Raw genomic sequence first — 16,196 nt, 5'->3', positions numbered from 1 at the left:
GGTCAGCACTTGAAATCAACTTTGTTGTCTAAAGGCCACAAATTACCATCAAGAATTAAGGTTTAGTGACTAAAATCCGCAGGGTGAGTTGCTTCTTATCAAGGGTTACTTTACACATAATTACCACACAAAGTAACCACATTGCTAATCACAAGCTGTAAACACAATTTCAGAATTAAAGAATTCACCCAGGACACTGATAAAAAAAAATGAAGCAATTTGCAGAAGTTTAGGGTAAAGCATGAGTTTTAATAAATGAAAGATTATATTCTATATAATTATATTCTATATAATATAATATATAATATATATTATATAGAATTAACTAGAAAAGAAAACTACAGCAAGAAAATGTTTGAGGTGTCTTATTACGTGCTTGCTAGCCAGGAGATAAGAAAGTTTGAATGTGCAATTATGTCTCTGCCTGTGAAGGCATTACAACACAGTATTAATTGAGATTGATATTTTACTGAGAAAATCTGAAGTACTTAGCTATGTGATATCTTTTTCCTGAAATGTTTAATAAAATATGTCCTAATATGCACTGTTATTTACTCTGAACTATCTAATAGTGAACACTATCAAGCAGAAAAGGTTTCTACTAAAGTGCTTAAAACTGTAGCAGCCTTTCTTCATAAAATTTATCTAGACTATGAAGAAGGCTGAAATAAAAGTTCATTACATATGTCTCATGCAACAAACATACGGCTTATTAGCAATAGCACAGCTGCCCTCATTCTCAAAATGTAATTCTACTTAAGCAGGCCAAACTGCTTAATAGTGAGTTTTCAACTAACCTCAGTTTCTGACATATAAAGACTCAAGCTTCTTTTCTGCAGGCCCTTATAGATAGCTAATTAACTTTATCTCTATGAAACTGGGGTTTCTGCAGGAAGATGCTCATCACTGATATCCACTTAACCCTTTTTATACTCCAGCTTAAGTCAGAAGAAATCACTTCCTCATCTTTAAGAATATTCCTGTGCAGGGTCTGGAAACCGCTTGATTCAGCATAAAGCAGAAATTCTGCAAGAGACCATGCTGACATCCCTTTGAATAATTCAACATGTTCATAAGCCAGCAAGAAAGAGTCCAGGAATGGCAGGAAGAAATAGGAACAATATTAATCACTACACTGAAAAATGTAGGGAAATGCAGATGTTATAAACTGAACAGCTGATAAAACCAGCAGTTTTGGATGCTACAGTCTGGACATTTTCAAGTAAAAGGAGACATGGCACATAGTAACAAGAACATCCTCACCGATGTATGTGATCCAGTAGTGTAGCTTAGATATATGATGACATCCACTTCCCTCTGTGGTCTTAAAAGTGGTGCACTGCTGGTATTGATGAAAAATCCAGCATCTATCATGCCCAGCTGATCAGGATTTTGCATCAGCTGGTTGGGACGTGTGTCTAACACAGTGTCTAAAAGGAAATAAATTTGAATAAGAATAGATCTTCAGGTTATTTTGACTTGAAAAAGAAGGATAAGGTGAAACTGACCATCCCAAAGGCCTGGTTAAATTTAACTGCCACACTACTGGATTGTCAAACAGGCATGAGAAGGACTGCAAAACACCTAAGATCCTCTTCTTAAAGTCTGTGTTGAGTTTCCAGGCACTATATTCCATTAACATATCATATTTTTTAGTGCCAGTAAGCTACATCTAATAATTAATCTAAGTCTGCCTTGCTTCATTTCAGTCATTGTTTCATCTTCTACCTGTCATTTATTTGGAGAATAAAATATTTTCAATCCTTTAAACATTTGGATTTACACATCTCACTCAGTCCCCTCTTCTTTGGGCTAGAAGGCCCCGTTCCTTTCCAGTTTTCTCTTATAGGTGATGTTATCTTGGATGTTTTCCCTGCCAAGCCTGACAGGCTTCTTTCCTAAATTCCCAAAACCACCAGAAAACTATGCCAGTTAAACATTAGTCGCCATCACCTTTCCACCGACAGAAGTGCTCATTCTCCATGTAGTTGTCATGCAGCTGGTAGCCCTTCAGGAAGTTGTGGTGCTGGGCAACAGAGAAGCGGTCGGTCAGCGCTCCCCGAAGGGCGCTGGACAGGGGGCCAGGCGGGGTGTACATGCGAGTCCGCAGCTCGTGGGGCCTTGTGGGCAGCACTGGGTCTTCATCTAGAGCAAGGGAGAGAAACTGGTGAACTGCTTGTTAACTAATGCACCCTGTTGGCTGCCCTGGTGCAAAGGAGTTCTCAGAGGCTCCTCTGGGATGATTCACCAAACACACACAAGCTCTTCTGAAGGACAAAGTTGTGCTGATAGTCTTCAGCTTTGGCTTGAAGACACTTCATCAGAAGCAATCTTTAGTCTTGGAAAAAGGACACCTTCAGGAAATTAAGCAATTCAGAAAATGTTCTGTGAGAAGTTAAATATTCTCACAGGAAGATAGCATGAAACAGAGGCAAGCATGGAGAAAATGGGGCTGATGAATATGCTGCTGCTCAGTCAGATGGGCAACAACAGCAACCACGGGGTCTATTGCAACAGTGACAGCTGCTACCCAGTAATCACTCATGGCTACATGAGCATACGCTTAATCAGAGGAGTGAGAGCACACCAGGAAAACCTGGGGTGTACATTCATGTTCAGAAACTATGGGTAGTTTAGGGGGTGGGTTGATGGCATGTGGGTGAAAAGCAGAACTGGCACAAGGTGTGGTTTCTAGAAATCACAACCTGCTTTGCCAGCCCAAGAGGCTGACAGTGCAGCAGGAGAGACTTGGTGGTTTCCATGATTGCACAGATGTACTTCTGTATTTTTCAGGATGTCTGTAATTATAGTTACTATTGTATTAAGTGATTTAGCAATAAAATCATGGTTTCTGTATTGCCTCAGAAAATACCCTCTGGGCCTCATTTATCTTTGTCTCAGTATGAATCCAATACATAATTACTGTACCAAGTAATAAAATAAAAACGCAGGAACTATTGATTAACCAATTGATATTAAGATTTATTTTCCGCATAGGCAGTAAAAATTACTACATTCTCTGTTGTTGGTTCTTGGTTCTGTATGGCTAAGTGAGAATGGTACTGACAAAACACTTTCTGAGAAATGTCTGACCCCTCTAAATCTTCCACTGAAGGAATCAGTAGAGCTTTAGTAAGTGCTGTGATTGCAGCAGCCTTTCCCTGACTACTCTCTTACTTTATACAGTGTGAGGACAAGTCAGTATCGCTTAGTAAGATCCTATAATGCCCAGCTTCAGCAAAGCTGACACAATGTTGCCAAAAGCCATACAGAAAAATAAATGACCATAAATGAAAGGCTTAATAATTTCTCACCAACTTCTTCTATTCTGTCTTGTGTCCATCTCTTCCAGAAGTCCTCTGAACTGTGGGACAGTCCCCATATTTGTAACAGGTTCACAGAAAATATACTGCTCCACATACCTGTAAAAGGAATTAGTGAACACAAGGATGCATTTTAACAAGAAAATGCCCTTTTCCTTCTAGTTTGACCTCCTGGCTTAATGTTTCAATGGGTTTAATGCATATATTTCTAAACCGCCATGCTGTTGAATTCCTCTTAACTTTCTAGATCATTTTTCCAGGTCATGCTACCATCAACTTTGTGCCAAACTTATTACATGGCTCTGCAACATGGTAAAGAGAGAAAAGAATGTAAAGTAAAGTAAATGAGAAAAAGTAAAGCAAAAGAGAAAAAAGACCCACTCATTAAGAGGAAAAATAAAGAGTTCAGAGTTCACAAACATATCCTTTCCATTCCCATCTTCCTTTCCCCAGCTTCTCTTTTTCTGACCTTACTCTGATCAGCTTTTGCACACCCTGAGTTGTTTCACAGGGGCATGAACTGGCTTGTCTGATGATTGGTTTGTAAGACAAGATCTCACACCACAGCTTGTAAAGCCTCACACATGCAGTGGGCTCCAGCTCCACTGGGCACTCTTTCCTCCATCCAGGAATCCTCCTCTCTGCCTCCCCACAGGGGCACTGGTGTCTTTGTTGACAAAACACAGTCCCACTATATCAGCAGTCATTGTAAATTTAAATCTGACTATCACAATTTGATTTAAGTTGGAGTGCATTCAGAGAGGAATCAGAAGAATAACCAAAGAAGTGGGAGTTATTACATACAAGGAAAGAATTAAGGAGCCTCATCCATTCCATCTCTAAGACACAGAAAATTCATCTACCAAGACAGTGATAAAAAACTAAAAAATATGCAGGTTTCTTAATGTATTCTTTTGGATAAAGTAGCACTCTCATTTCCCAGCAGGCAATATCATAGCAGTGCTCAGTATGTTAGGACAGAAATATCTACCCACTGGTTAACAGCATTACACCCCTCCAAAGTGCCTCTGTGCCAGGACTACACTATACCTCACCTTGAAGGTAGCAGATGCGGGATTCGGGGAGCCTTTTTAACAAGCGGCCCATGAAGAACTCGCTTCCGAAATGCTCTGTGCGAACGAACGCGCCATACTTCAGAAGTCCCACCTCGTAGGGAGTGAACTCCACCCACTCTGCAATACAGTCACAACAGGACACTTAGGGGGCTCCCAGACAGGTGAGGGGAGAGGAGAACTCGGGCATACATTGGTCTGAGTTGTGTTTTCTACATTGCCTTTGCAAAGCCTCACTCATAAATGAAGATCTCAAGGGAGGCGCCTGAGCTCAGGCACAGTGGTGATGGGGAGGCAGGAGCAGTTGTGCTGGTCATGGTGGTGCTGCTGGTGGCACAAGTGGCATGCTGAAGGCACAGCAAGGCTCCAGACCTTGCACATCCCACGTGCACACCAGCCCAGGGTTTCCAGTATGTACATGGTTTTGCTCTGCCCTTCCATATGCCACGTCCAGTGACAGTACTTCCACTTCCACCAATACAGTTAGTTTAACTTCCTTAAATAATCCTTTATGTATACAGACAGGTAAACAGCTCTTCAGAAATTATTTTTTCTGTAAGAGACCAATTATACCCTCTGTGTGTGGTACTAATGGAGACAGAACTAGTCCTTGACTTTCTTGGATATCCTCTCCAAATGAAGTGCAGTTGTCTGATATAACTGCAGTGTGAGTGAAAACTGTGACAGAAATGCCATGGACCGTAATTTCCTTTTTGTTCAGAAATAGTTCATTTTCTTGCCTCAACAGCTAAAAATTTGATCTGAATTTTTCTTTTCCCCTTGTCCTCCATCTGATTTCCAAGGAAAAAAAAAATCAAGCAAAACAACGAGAAAAGCAACAGATTCAGTTGGGAGATTGGAAGGTTGGAAGCCTTCCCAAACAGTACCATAACTATGTGGTCATTCTTCCTATAGAAACAATAACTGGCCATTGAGAAAAAGCAATTCGCAATAATTCCAGTACTTCTCATTCTAGGTATATGTGATAATATTTTAAAAGTCTGGCAGAATTTCTACAGTGTGTGTCTACTCAGTGAAATGCTGCTCCCAAAAAAACTTGTATTAAAATTGTAAGGCATGGAGGTGATGGTTATTTCCCCAAAAAGCAACGAACACAGGCAACATCAGGATTGCTTTCTCCAAGTGCTACCAAGAAGAGAAGAGTGATGACAGAAATTCAGCTGCGAATTTTGGCCTCACAGGATCCAAAACAACATCCTCACCTTTGAAATCATTGGTGCTGTAACTGTCCCGGACACAGACTGACACATAAATAGGCAGTGGGTTCTGGCCATCACACAGTGCTTCTTGCTGCTCTGAAAGCTTGTGGGGGTCTTTCTGGTTTTGAAGAAAAGGTATTACATGAGAGGAGATGGAAATGATACGTGGTGAATTCACTGGCTCCAGTGCTGGAGGAGCTGGGCAGCTCCACCCCCAGTATGCAGGACATACTCTGGCAGCTCCATCACACAGAGCACTGCAGGTACCCCCACCAATCATGACAGACCAGGCTCCCAGGCTCAGCCTGGCTTTGTGCATGGACTCACAAAAAGACAGAGAGGGCGATGACTATTTCTGCATAAATGTCTATATGACCTAGGAAGTATTGCCCTGACAAGTAGGAGGAGTGAGGAGTGTAGTGAGCCATTCTTGTTCTCCTGAATCTGAAGGAAGGTCTTGAGCAGGTTGATATTTAATTTCTTTTCCTGCCACATAAGAGCTATCACAGTCCACCCTTGCAAGGGGACTGAAATTTGGCAGAAAATTATTTGCACACACTTGGCTTCTTTTCTGAAAAAGCATATTCTTGTTGAAGAGGTTTATAAAAAACATGAAATCTCAGGAACTGCTGAAAAATTTAAGAGCAGCTTGTTCTAGATGACAAGGGAGAGGTTAATTGTTACATAGAAACAGCACTGCTCAAAAGGAAAAATGCTTGGTTAAACTGTGATGGGGACCTCATACAGCTGAGCTTAAAAGAGAGGCATCTATTTAGCTCATACCTCTGTTTAATACTTAGTATTCTATATATAGGTGTGTGTGTGTGTGTGTATGTGTGTATATATATATGTATATATATATATAATTCTGTATGCATTTACTTTCTGTTTACATATACATAATACATATACATATGTACATATACGTATTCACTTATATAAAAATAAAACCAAATGAATGGTTGAAGGACTATGGCATTTCTGCCCCCCTGGAGGTCAGTCTGCTCAGTCTTCAACCACTCACACTTTCCCAATTTCCAAGTGCCAAAGCACACATCCTGGAACTATGATCCAGATTGGGAGAAAAGGAAGTGGACTGCTGTACTGTAGGGGTAGAAACCCCTTCAAGTAACATCAAAGCAAATTTGTAACTACTTATAAAAATTGGTAAAGCATGTGAGTAGTGCTTCTGAGCAAAAGTTAAATATGTACTTTCCTCCAGTGTATTTGCAGATCAAGTTACCTGTGAGTGGATGCAATTCACCAAGCACTCTAGCTTTTTCATGGTTCTTGAGTTAGTTTTCACATTGTTGAGATTACTCTGCTTTGCACTTTGAACTCTTTTTGCATGAGTAATTTGAATCTTAGACGCACTTCCCAACATTGCCCTCACTTCCATTTAAACACCAGCAAGAGTTCAAATGGCTGCATCCACAACCTAATTCATTAACATATAGGATGCATTTTTCTCTAGGTAAACTACTAAAGCAGATTTAAAAGGTATTTTGATAACAAGTAGAATTCCACTCTGCTTTCAGGTTGTTTTCTCTGAAATGATGCACTAGTTTCCTCTCCATCCACTAAGGGACAAACACGTGATTCTTTAAGAAAAGGAATATACATCATACCCCATCATTTAGCAAGTACTCAATCATGAGACCCCAAAGATCTATAAATGATGTCCTGTAACCCTCTTCTTTCCTCTGGCAAAGCTGTTTGTTGTAATACTTCATGCGATCCATAGAGAAACAGCCCATTTTGCATTTTGTTGCTTGTTTCTGGGCTTCACCAATATGTGTGTCCAGGTCCTTCTGTGACCAGTAAGCATCTCTGTATAAGTTGGCCATGGTCCTGGAGAAAGTCAATACAGACAGCAAAAGTCAAAAGGAGAAAAAAAAGACTGGAAATTTTGTGCTTTCAGAACAGAGTTTTACATTTAGGGATTCCCTTCTGCTCATACATGCTCTGGTTTTGCTGCTCTATCCAGCAGAATGAATGCTTCAGAATTTTTATGACTGTTTTAAAGATGGCCCTGAAGAATGAGGTGGGGTTTTCATGTTTGTTACCTTTTTTTTTTTTAAGCAGAACTGACAGAAGATTAAGGGATAGAATTGCCAGGTGTGAACATAGGTACATTTGTGAAGCCCAAATTAGGCAGAAAATTATAATACATTGTCTTTGCTTGTTTTTAGAACCTTAAATTCACTCATATTAGCTGCTGTCTCTTGGCTTTGATTCACTTAGTGTTAATCTTATGATATCATTATGCTTTGTTTCAACGTCAATCCTCTATTTTACCAACCTCCTCTACATGGGACAATCAGACATTAGGCAGCCATAGGGCCTGTGAGCAGGGAATAGCACTGCCCAGGGAAACCCAAAACTGGCAGGTTGCAGGGCTAGGTGTGCACTGTCCAGTCATTCTCTCCAATTAGAAATTAGAGCCAGTCTCAGAAGTTAATGGGAACCATGATAGCTGGGATATCAGTGGAGAAAGGAAGAAGCAGGATGTTATGGGCATCCACAGTAACATCCACAGTAACTACTTACCTAGAAAGCATCTTGATGAATGTGATTGTCATATGCACATGTGGAGTTGATAAGCACAGTAAAGATTTGCTTACAGAAAAAGCATGCACCAAGTCAAGCTAGTATTTAATGGCCTGTTACTGAGAAACTTGTTTCTATGAGGTTTGAAGAAAGTCTCCTGATCTTGTTTGCTTTTAGAATCTACTCTCTGGAGCAGTGTGACCCTCAAAAGGCCTGGCCAAGCCTCCTGCTCGAGCTGGCTTACCATGTGGTGCCAGACAGGCCGCTGATGTATGTTATACAGTCCAGGAGGTTCAATTTCTTGAGTCCCATGAGGCTGCCATACAATCCTGTCATTGACTTCAGCCCTCCGCCTGTTGTGATGATAGCCACGACAGGGACCTGTTGGGCAGAGGGAGGATGGAACATTCACACTGACAGCATTCAACATTGCATCCCAAACTGCAATGGGGTCTGGTCACCACAGCCAGCCCAGGTCCTGACCCCAGAGCCAAGGTCCGTTTTCATAAGGAAAGACTCCAAAACCCAGCAACAACTGCTACTGCTACTGCTACTTACTTCCCTTTGGATAAACATGGGTTCAGAGATTAACCCAAACCTGGGTTGTTGCCCATCACTAAGGTAAATAGGGGCAGAGCATGAATAAGAAGAAATGATCTGTGGAAGCAACAATGTATTTTCTCTGCGTCTCTCATTCTACCACTCATTACTTATTTCACACATTGATTACTACTGCATGAAAATCTGCATGCCAATGCCATGAAGAAATACCCTGAATTCACAGCCACTGTTGTTAAGCTACCCTCAGCAATGCTATTATTCTTCACTATCTTGAAATTACTTTTAAACAAATTATATTTATTTTAAGGAATTTCAAAACTGCAAGAAAGGGATGATGCAAGAAGCACTCAGAGATGTTTGTCCTAAACTCTCACAAAGTGGTGAAATTGGAACAAGGGAAAAAATCCTTTGCTGTGTAATGTATTTGGTATTTCTGAACCAAACCAGTTATAGCATAGCATGGAAGGAATGAACACACCTCAAATACGACAAATTCCAAATTGATAGCAATGAAGGATGGTTACTGCAACTAGTGCTTCTTGCAATAACAAACCTTGGCAGCAGAAGCAAATGTACTTAAGACACATGGACAAGCTGGTACCTGTACAACATGTGACCTGCTTGGCTGACCACTCATCTACAAGAGTACATGAAGGCACTAGAGATTCAAGTTCTATCCCCTCAGCACGTACTTCTTGATCTTGCAGATCATGTGGTAGATGAAAAACATTTTTGAGAGCACTTGCTACATATCGCTTTCTTTTCCCCAGGAAAGCCATCTCTTCAGAACATAAGTTAAACCCAAAGCGCATGTCCAGGTCTTGGTGGCATGAACAATTACTAGGGTAAAAACAGACACATATATTAAATATTAACACACCCATATCAATCTTACGACTTTGATCAAAGACAATTGACAGCACCCTTCCCTTCAAAGAGGATGATGCAACATGATAGGAGCAAGAGAGAATAATTTTACTCTTTTTAAAAGTAAGAAAATTATGTCAATTAGTAAGAATAACTAGTGGCATTATGCCCAATTATTGCTAACTGATGAAAAAACAATGTAAAGTACTTACATGAAAAACAAAAGATTTAAATGAATATTCTATAACTAAAAGACTGACAAGTTTAGAAAATCGGTGTAAATGGTCAAAAGTGAAATTATTAATTCCCATTTCATGGGTTATTTTCTCATTCAAAAGCTAAAATAACACCCAGTTTTCAAAGGTTGGCATTTTCAACGTGAAGGAAAATTCCCCTTTGGAGCAACTGGAGTGGGAACTCATCTCCCTCTAGCGGTGAGCAGCGCTGGGGAGCTCGCTGGAGAGCCCTCGGTGACACCCAGCCCCGGGACGGGTGGAGATGGGTCACCGGGCAGGATCCCACCCCTGCTGCTCTGTTCTATCTAAACCTGCACAAGCTGTTTCGGCAATCAACGCTGGAAGCTCTATTCCACATCAACCCTGACTCAAAAATTGTGAGGCACAACTTCTCTCAGAGGAAAATGTAATTGGCGTTTATTTTGAAATTAAGTCATTCCTTAAGACCCCATAGTTGTAGTTCATTTCCCTGGGCATTTGAGCTCTTCTGCTCACTAATCTCCCTCCTGGCTCTTCCTGCCCTGCTCCTACAAGACATCAATAAGCAAGAAATGCTCATGGTCAGATCAGAGCTACCTGGCCAGGCATTGTCAAACAGCAAGGGTTTGTTTTTTCTTCCAGTCACAGAGCCTCTCTCTTCTACTGGGTCCATAATTTCAGTGAAACTAGTAATGAAATGTAGCTTTCTCTGCCACAAGATTTGGACAAAATCAGCCAAATTATTATACCTTATTTGTAAATGAAGAGGCACAAAGAGATTTGAGTTAGGTGGAGCTGCAAAAGCCAGTTTCTATTGTAAATCAAGATACAAACAAACAGTTTCTAAAGTTCTCTGAAAGTAAAATAAATAAGTGGGATGTGTTTTTCCTGTTGCGGAATAACACTGATTTTCCCGTTATCATCAACCATTTGCCATTCTGAAATGAATAACAAGAAACTGCTTGAATTCAAAATTAGTTTTTTTCCTTTTATTTCTTAGTCAGGAATGCACACAAAAACATCAATTTGGCCAGTTCTGTGTGTTCCATATAGCTATGGATAACAAAAGGTATCTTCATGTTTACTGATGAGTATTGATGAGTATATCTATAGATGTCAAATCACAAGCCAACTTGCTTACCTTATTTTATACTCAACATAGTATAACACTTTACTAATGGACTGAACATTTAAAAATGTTTATCACCACTCAATACTGACATTTAAGCAAAAGAAAAAAATTAATTTCTGATGAAATTAAATGTTTACTTCTCAGTATCCTTGGTTGGTTTTTTGGGGGGAGGGGGTGTTGGGGTTTGGGTTTTGGTTCTTTGGGGTTTTTTTGTTAGCCAGCATTGCTCTTTTTGTGAATTTCAGAGACTGACATTGACCAAAAAAATTCTGTGGTCAGAAGGAAAGGGATAATGCTAAAATAAACACAGGTTTATTTTAATGTTTTATCAACATTTACTGGTTAAAGCCAAGTCTTCCGAAGGCTAATTATGTATTATACATTGTGCATGTATTTTATGTTTTATTATAAGCACATTCTAGTTTTTAGACTCAGAATGTCTGCTTCTGTCATTTCCATGTGGCTAAAAAATATCAAAATCAATGAACCAAATCTTAAGAAATAGAAGAAAATCTCTTACCAAGGTTGCGCTGTCACATTCAAGTCAAATCTTTTCTCCTGGAAAACAAAAATGTGTACTGTAATTTTTTAATTTTAATTTTAAATTTTCTCTTTTCCCTTTCTCTCTTGGGGTCAGAGTTTGATGTGTACTCCAGCAAGCTCTGGCAATCACAAACTTAAATGTCTGAGATCTTGGCATTTTTTTCCAAAAGCATTCCATTATCCTTAGTGGAACATCCCTACCTACAGATACCAAATCCTTCCAGGCTGCAGAAACAATTAAACATCCCGATATAAGAGGTTTCTGAGACTCACGCAGTAGGTCCCATTTCCTGTGCTACTCATAAGCTTTCTGCAGCATCCTGACTTACCATTTTTTCATGTGTTTCCCATTCTTTATGGTCTACTACACAGCATATCTTTGACATCCTGGCCATAGTCTCACAGTGAAGAGACTGAAAGTATGCATTTGCTTCTGCCAATACTTTATCCTCTCTTATTAGTCATTATTTCAGTCTTCATATTAAGTGACAAAATGTGCTTTGTTCTGAAAGAATGTTTTAATGGTCCTACTTAAGGAATATTCTCATTATATTATTTAAAATACATACTCCATGACTAATATTTTCAGCATATTTCAATATATTGTCCTCTCAAGTATATGGTTGACTGTGGGCATGTTTACTGATATTTTTCTAGTTTGTGCCAAAGGACCAACTTTCAGTTTGAACCTTAAGCAAAGGAGAACTCAGTGAGTCTTTAGGTAAACAGGGTGAGATGTACTGAAGGAAGAATTATATTTTCTTACATCCTTGTAGGTCTCTGTATCCACTGCTGGCATGTAATGGAGAGTAATACAGGGACAACCTGTCTCTGTGGAGAAAACATCTGGAGAAACAAAGCTCCTGTTTTCTCAAAGTCTAATGAAGAATCAGAACATTTCTGACCCTCTTAGCAGCCATCTGGGACAACATTACAAGGAACGGTTTCTACTTGAGTGACCTTTTATTCCAAACAGCTGGAACTGGTGCTTACCTCTGCAATGGTTGTTTTCCTTCCCATGGGCAGCGAGTTCAGCATCACAACTGGGGAGCCCGTCTCTGTAGTGTACTTACAGGACCACTGGGAAAACAACATGCTTTAGGACAAAACCAGTAATGGGTTTACCCTCTCTCCTTCCTCCCACTTTCTTGAGAGATACTCAAGATCCCTCCATCACTGAGGCCACTCCAACATACAGGGTGGTAGCGCCTCTTCTTAGGCAGCATGACATCCAGTGTTGGCTCCGCATACTTGATGTAGTGGAACTTGGTGGGACATGATGGGTTGACGACTCCATTGGGGCCCAGAATGATATCCTGTGTCCCCTCAAAGGAGCCCTTCACAGTGAGGGAAAGTTCTTTCTCTAAAGAGGCAAAACAAAGATCAAAAGAAATATTAATATGATTAACCATAAAAATATACTGGCTTGATTAAAAGTGCGGTGCAGGTAGCACAGCTTTGCCCAGTGCAAAGCACTCTGAAGGGAGTGCCGGCACTGAAGGAAAAGGAGAAAAGTGCATGCTCTTTATATAGAAAGGGGAATCTGAATATTCTTGCTGTAATATAGAACTGGGATTTCAACTTTAATGTGCATTTAATAGGCCTTATTAACATGTATCTAGATGAGGTCATTGGAGTCTATAACAACCTAATGTGTTTACCTGACATTAACTTCACTGGATACTGTAAGCACTATTTATTACACAAACACATTATATGAAAGGGGCATCTTCTCATCAGTAAGCATGCTTTGGTAACTAGGTAACAAAGCAATATCCTTACTTGATTTTTGCTTAGTCTTCTCTGCCACTTCAACTTCCAAGCAGCAAAGTTCACGACACTGTAAAAGACAGATTTCAGGAACTTGTGAGAAAGATCATCATATCCTATCCTCATTATAGGGAGCTGTTGATCCCTCAGCTTGGAGTCACCTGGAGTTCTGGATTCCCTTCCATCTCTGAGGTTTTTCCCATTAGACACTGACTAAAGAAAAGGAAAAGCTTTTGAGGGAGTTGTTAGGCATCCCATGTGGGACAATGGCATAAGATTGGGCACAGTGAGAGGAATATACAAAGGAAGGAAATCAGGACCATTTTCAGGATAGTGGCATAAGTACAAAGGGTTAAACTAGGAAAAAAAAATAAAGATATGTCACTGAGAGATCAAGAGAGATTAGTAGTTGGAAGGGTTTTCTGCAGAAGCATTGCTATTAGCATTTCGGGGGTTGATTTTATTTTCATGGTGCTTACCCTTTTTCCACATAATGTATTTTTGATAAGTCAGTATTTCATGCAGAACTTACCACAGGGCATTTCTCTTCTCCAAGGGGAGGAAAGGGCTTGGCAGATTATCAGTAAGTGGTTTCACAGCCTTTTTATCATTGTGTTCTGATAGACAGCAAGCAGTACATTTTTTGAAGTACAAGTACCAGAGGAAAATTCTGTGTGTGTGTATGTGTGTGTGGTGTGGTGAAGTATAGGACAAATGGGAAATAGGGAAGTATAGGACAAATGGGTTATCTCCAATGAACAGGTAGATTAAATACCCCGTTCTGAAAGTATCTAAATGGAAAAGAGGAAAGAAAGAGAAAGAATTTGCCTACTGGCTTCTCTAACCCCAACCCTCCCTTTCCCTTTATATTAAGGAATCACTTGAAAAAAATATATTGGGAAAGACACATACCACCAGCACTCCATTGGTAGCAATCATTTCATGAGGACCAGATCTGGAAAACAAAATGAAAATACGTGGATTTCTTTACGTCAAAACAATCCCGCTCATCTTTACCCAGGATGTTGCCCTTTCCACCCACTTAAAAAACCAACAGTCTGAAGGACCCCAACAGGTACATAACAAACTCCTTTCCTTGTTTGCTTGGACTAAGCACTACTCTGAGGGGACTCATCTCTGTACCAAAGCTGAGCAATGTGCATCATGGCTATATTTTTACAGTGCAGTCTCATGATCATCTAAAATGGAATCTACTGTTAGGCAGTTAAATTCTTCTCACTGTTAACACATAAAATAAATCTATTTCAGTGGTAACATGCTCACACAACAGCATATCATTGTTGCAAAATCAGTTATATGTATTTGCTGGCATGCAAATATCCTGAGCTGGAAGGGACCCATGAAAGGGACCCCACTAAATCTAACTCCTGGCCCCACACAGCACAACTCCAAGAAGCACACCATGTGCTTGAGAGCACTGTCCAAATGCTTCTTGAAACCTGGCAGGCTTGATGCTGTTACCACTTTCCTGGGGAGCCTGTTTCAAAGTGGCACAGGGCAGTGGGTACCAATTACATGAGGGGAAAAAAAAAAAAAGCTTTCCAGATCATTCAGGTGGTCAGGAGATAGTGTGGAGTGACTTGACTTCTGGCCTTGGCTCCCCACTGGTACAAGAGCTGACCTTAGGCTGGTCACTTTATTTCTGCCATGCCTTAGTTACCTTGTGGCAGCACAGACACAAAAATGGTGATTCATGGATGGCAGGATGACCATCCTGGAGAAAGAGCCTTATATCCTTAAACAAGTTTCCATCACATTGTGATTGTGTTAAGCAGAAAGAAAACAGAATTACTAGGATTTAAACAGTACTGCAAGGGAAAACTGAAGGAATTGGAGGTACACTGGAAACATAACCAGTATATTTCAACTCTAAAAGTGTGCCCAATACATAACCTGAAACAGGCAAGGAAAAATTGATAGGCAGGAATGCTCACACACTTGAAAAGCCTTCTGAAATGTCCCCAGGTAGACAAATAATAGAATAGTTTGGGTTGGAAGAGACTTCAAATATCATCTAGTTCCAAGCCCCTGCCATGGGCAGGGATACTTTCCACTAGACCAAGCTCCTCAAAGCTCCATCCAGCCTGACCTTGAACACTTTCAGGAATGGGGCATCCACACCTTCTCTGCATAACTGAAAGACTGCATGCCTTTGAAAGCATCTAAGCTACAGAACAAGCTAATCAGTCAGGGGTTGGGAACTCTAGCAATGATGTAGGAGAAAGCTGGCACTTTTTTACAGAAATACCACAGAGCATGATTTCTAATGCTGTTTTTTTGTTTTATCATTAACAATTTTTTCATTTTTAAAACAATCTCTGTATCACTTACGCAACCTCCAATTTGAATTCAACCTCTAGCTCCTCCTTGGCCTGAAAGCAAGAACAAGAACAAGATATTAAATGAAGTAGCTACATAATGCTTTGTCCCTTGTGTAAACCCAGGTCCCTGATATATTAAAGTTATTACTGCAATGAATAGCCTGTGATAAATATTTCAGTCTGGGTGGTCTGAATCAACATTTCAGCCAGATGATTTAACAATTCCTTCCTCATCTCCTTTCATCTTCAAGATAACATCAAAACAACCTATACTTCTATTTCTCAGTGTGAAGCTGCTACAGAAAGACAATTTGCAACTTCCTTGGTATACTGAAATCTAACCTTTTCTCCCAACTATTCCTGTCACTGTCCTGCCATGACTTACTGTACTAGCTATTATCTTGGAAATTAAACATACTTTACACCCATTACTTTAACATAATAAACAGAGAACAGTATAAGTGATTCAGAGTTGGTGTTACGCAACCCTGAGTAACGCACTGTTGGTCTGTACAAGCTGGCTGTGAATGACCTAGTTTGGAGACTAGAATCTGTCCCTGGTAGCAAGAAGTTGCATGTGAAATATTTTGCTGATCTAAC

The 16,196-nt window shown here is 40.1% G+C and overlaps 1 protein-coding gene across 1 annotated transcript in view; it reads right to left on the bottom strand.

Annotated features, from left to right (window-relative positions):
- The window catches only part of LOC146436368 (cytosolic phospholipase A2 epsilon-like), a 33,747-nt gene that overhangs the window by 3,500 nt on the left and 14,051 nt on the right, over window positions 1-16,196 (bottom strand). Inside the window, exons 6-19 of the mRNA XM_085062341.1 lie at window positions 15,607-15,647; window positions 14,167-14,209; window positions 13,267-13,324; window positions 12,681-12,847; window positions 12,478-12,564; window positions 11,462-11,499; window positions 9,420-9,567; window positions 8,411-8,547; window positions 7,245-7,467; window positions 5,620-5,734; window positions 4,379-4,516; window positions 3,315-3,422; window positions 1,954-2,145; window positions 1,264-1,430 (exon numbers count right to left, since the gene is read on the bottom strand). Of these exons, the coding sequence (XP_084918467.1) occupies window positions 1,264-1,430; window positions 1,954-2,145; window positions 3,315-3,422; window positions 4,379-4,516; window positions 5,620-5,734; window positions 7,245-7,467; window positions 8,411-8,547; window positions 9,420-9,567; window positions 11,462-11,499; window positions 12,478-12,564; window positions 12,681-12,847; window positions 13,267-13,324; window positions 14,167-14,209; window positions 15,607-15,647 (1,662 nt within the window). The remainder of the gene's footprint in view (window positions 1-1,263; window positions 1,431-1,953; window positions 2,146-3,314; window positions 3,423-4,378; window positions 4,517-5,619; window positions 5,735-7,244; window positions 7,468-8,410; window positions 8,548-9,419; window positions 9,568-11,461; window positions 11,500-12,477; window positions 12,565-12,680; window positions 12,848-13,266; window positions 13,325-14,166; window positions 14,210-15,606; window positions 15,648-16,196) is intronic.

The sequence above is a fragment of the Lichenostomus cassidix genome, chromosome 5 (genome assembly GCF_008360975.1).
Source record: "Lichenostomus cassidix isolate B80296 chromosome 5, HeHo_3.0, whole genome shotgun sequence".
Taxonomy (NCBI): domain Eukaryota; kingdom Metazoa; phylum Chordata; class Aves; order Passeriformes; family Meliphagidae; genus Lichenostomus; species Lichenostomus cassidix.
This window is presented reverse-complemented; position numbering and strand designations above follow the sequence as displayed.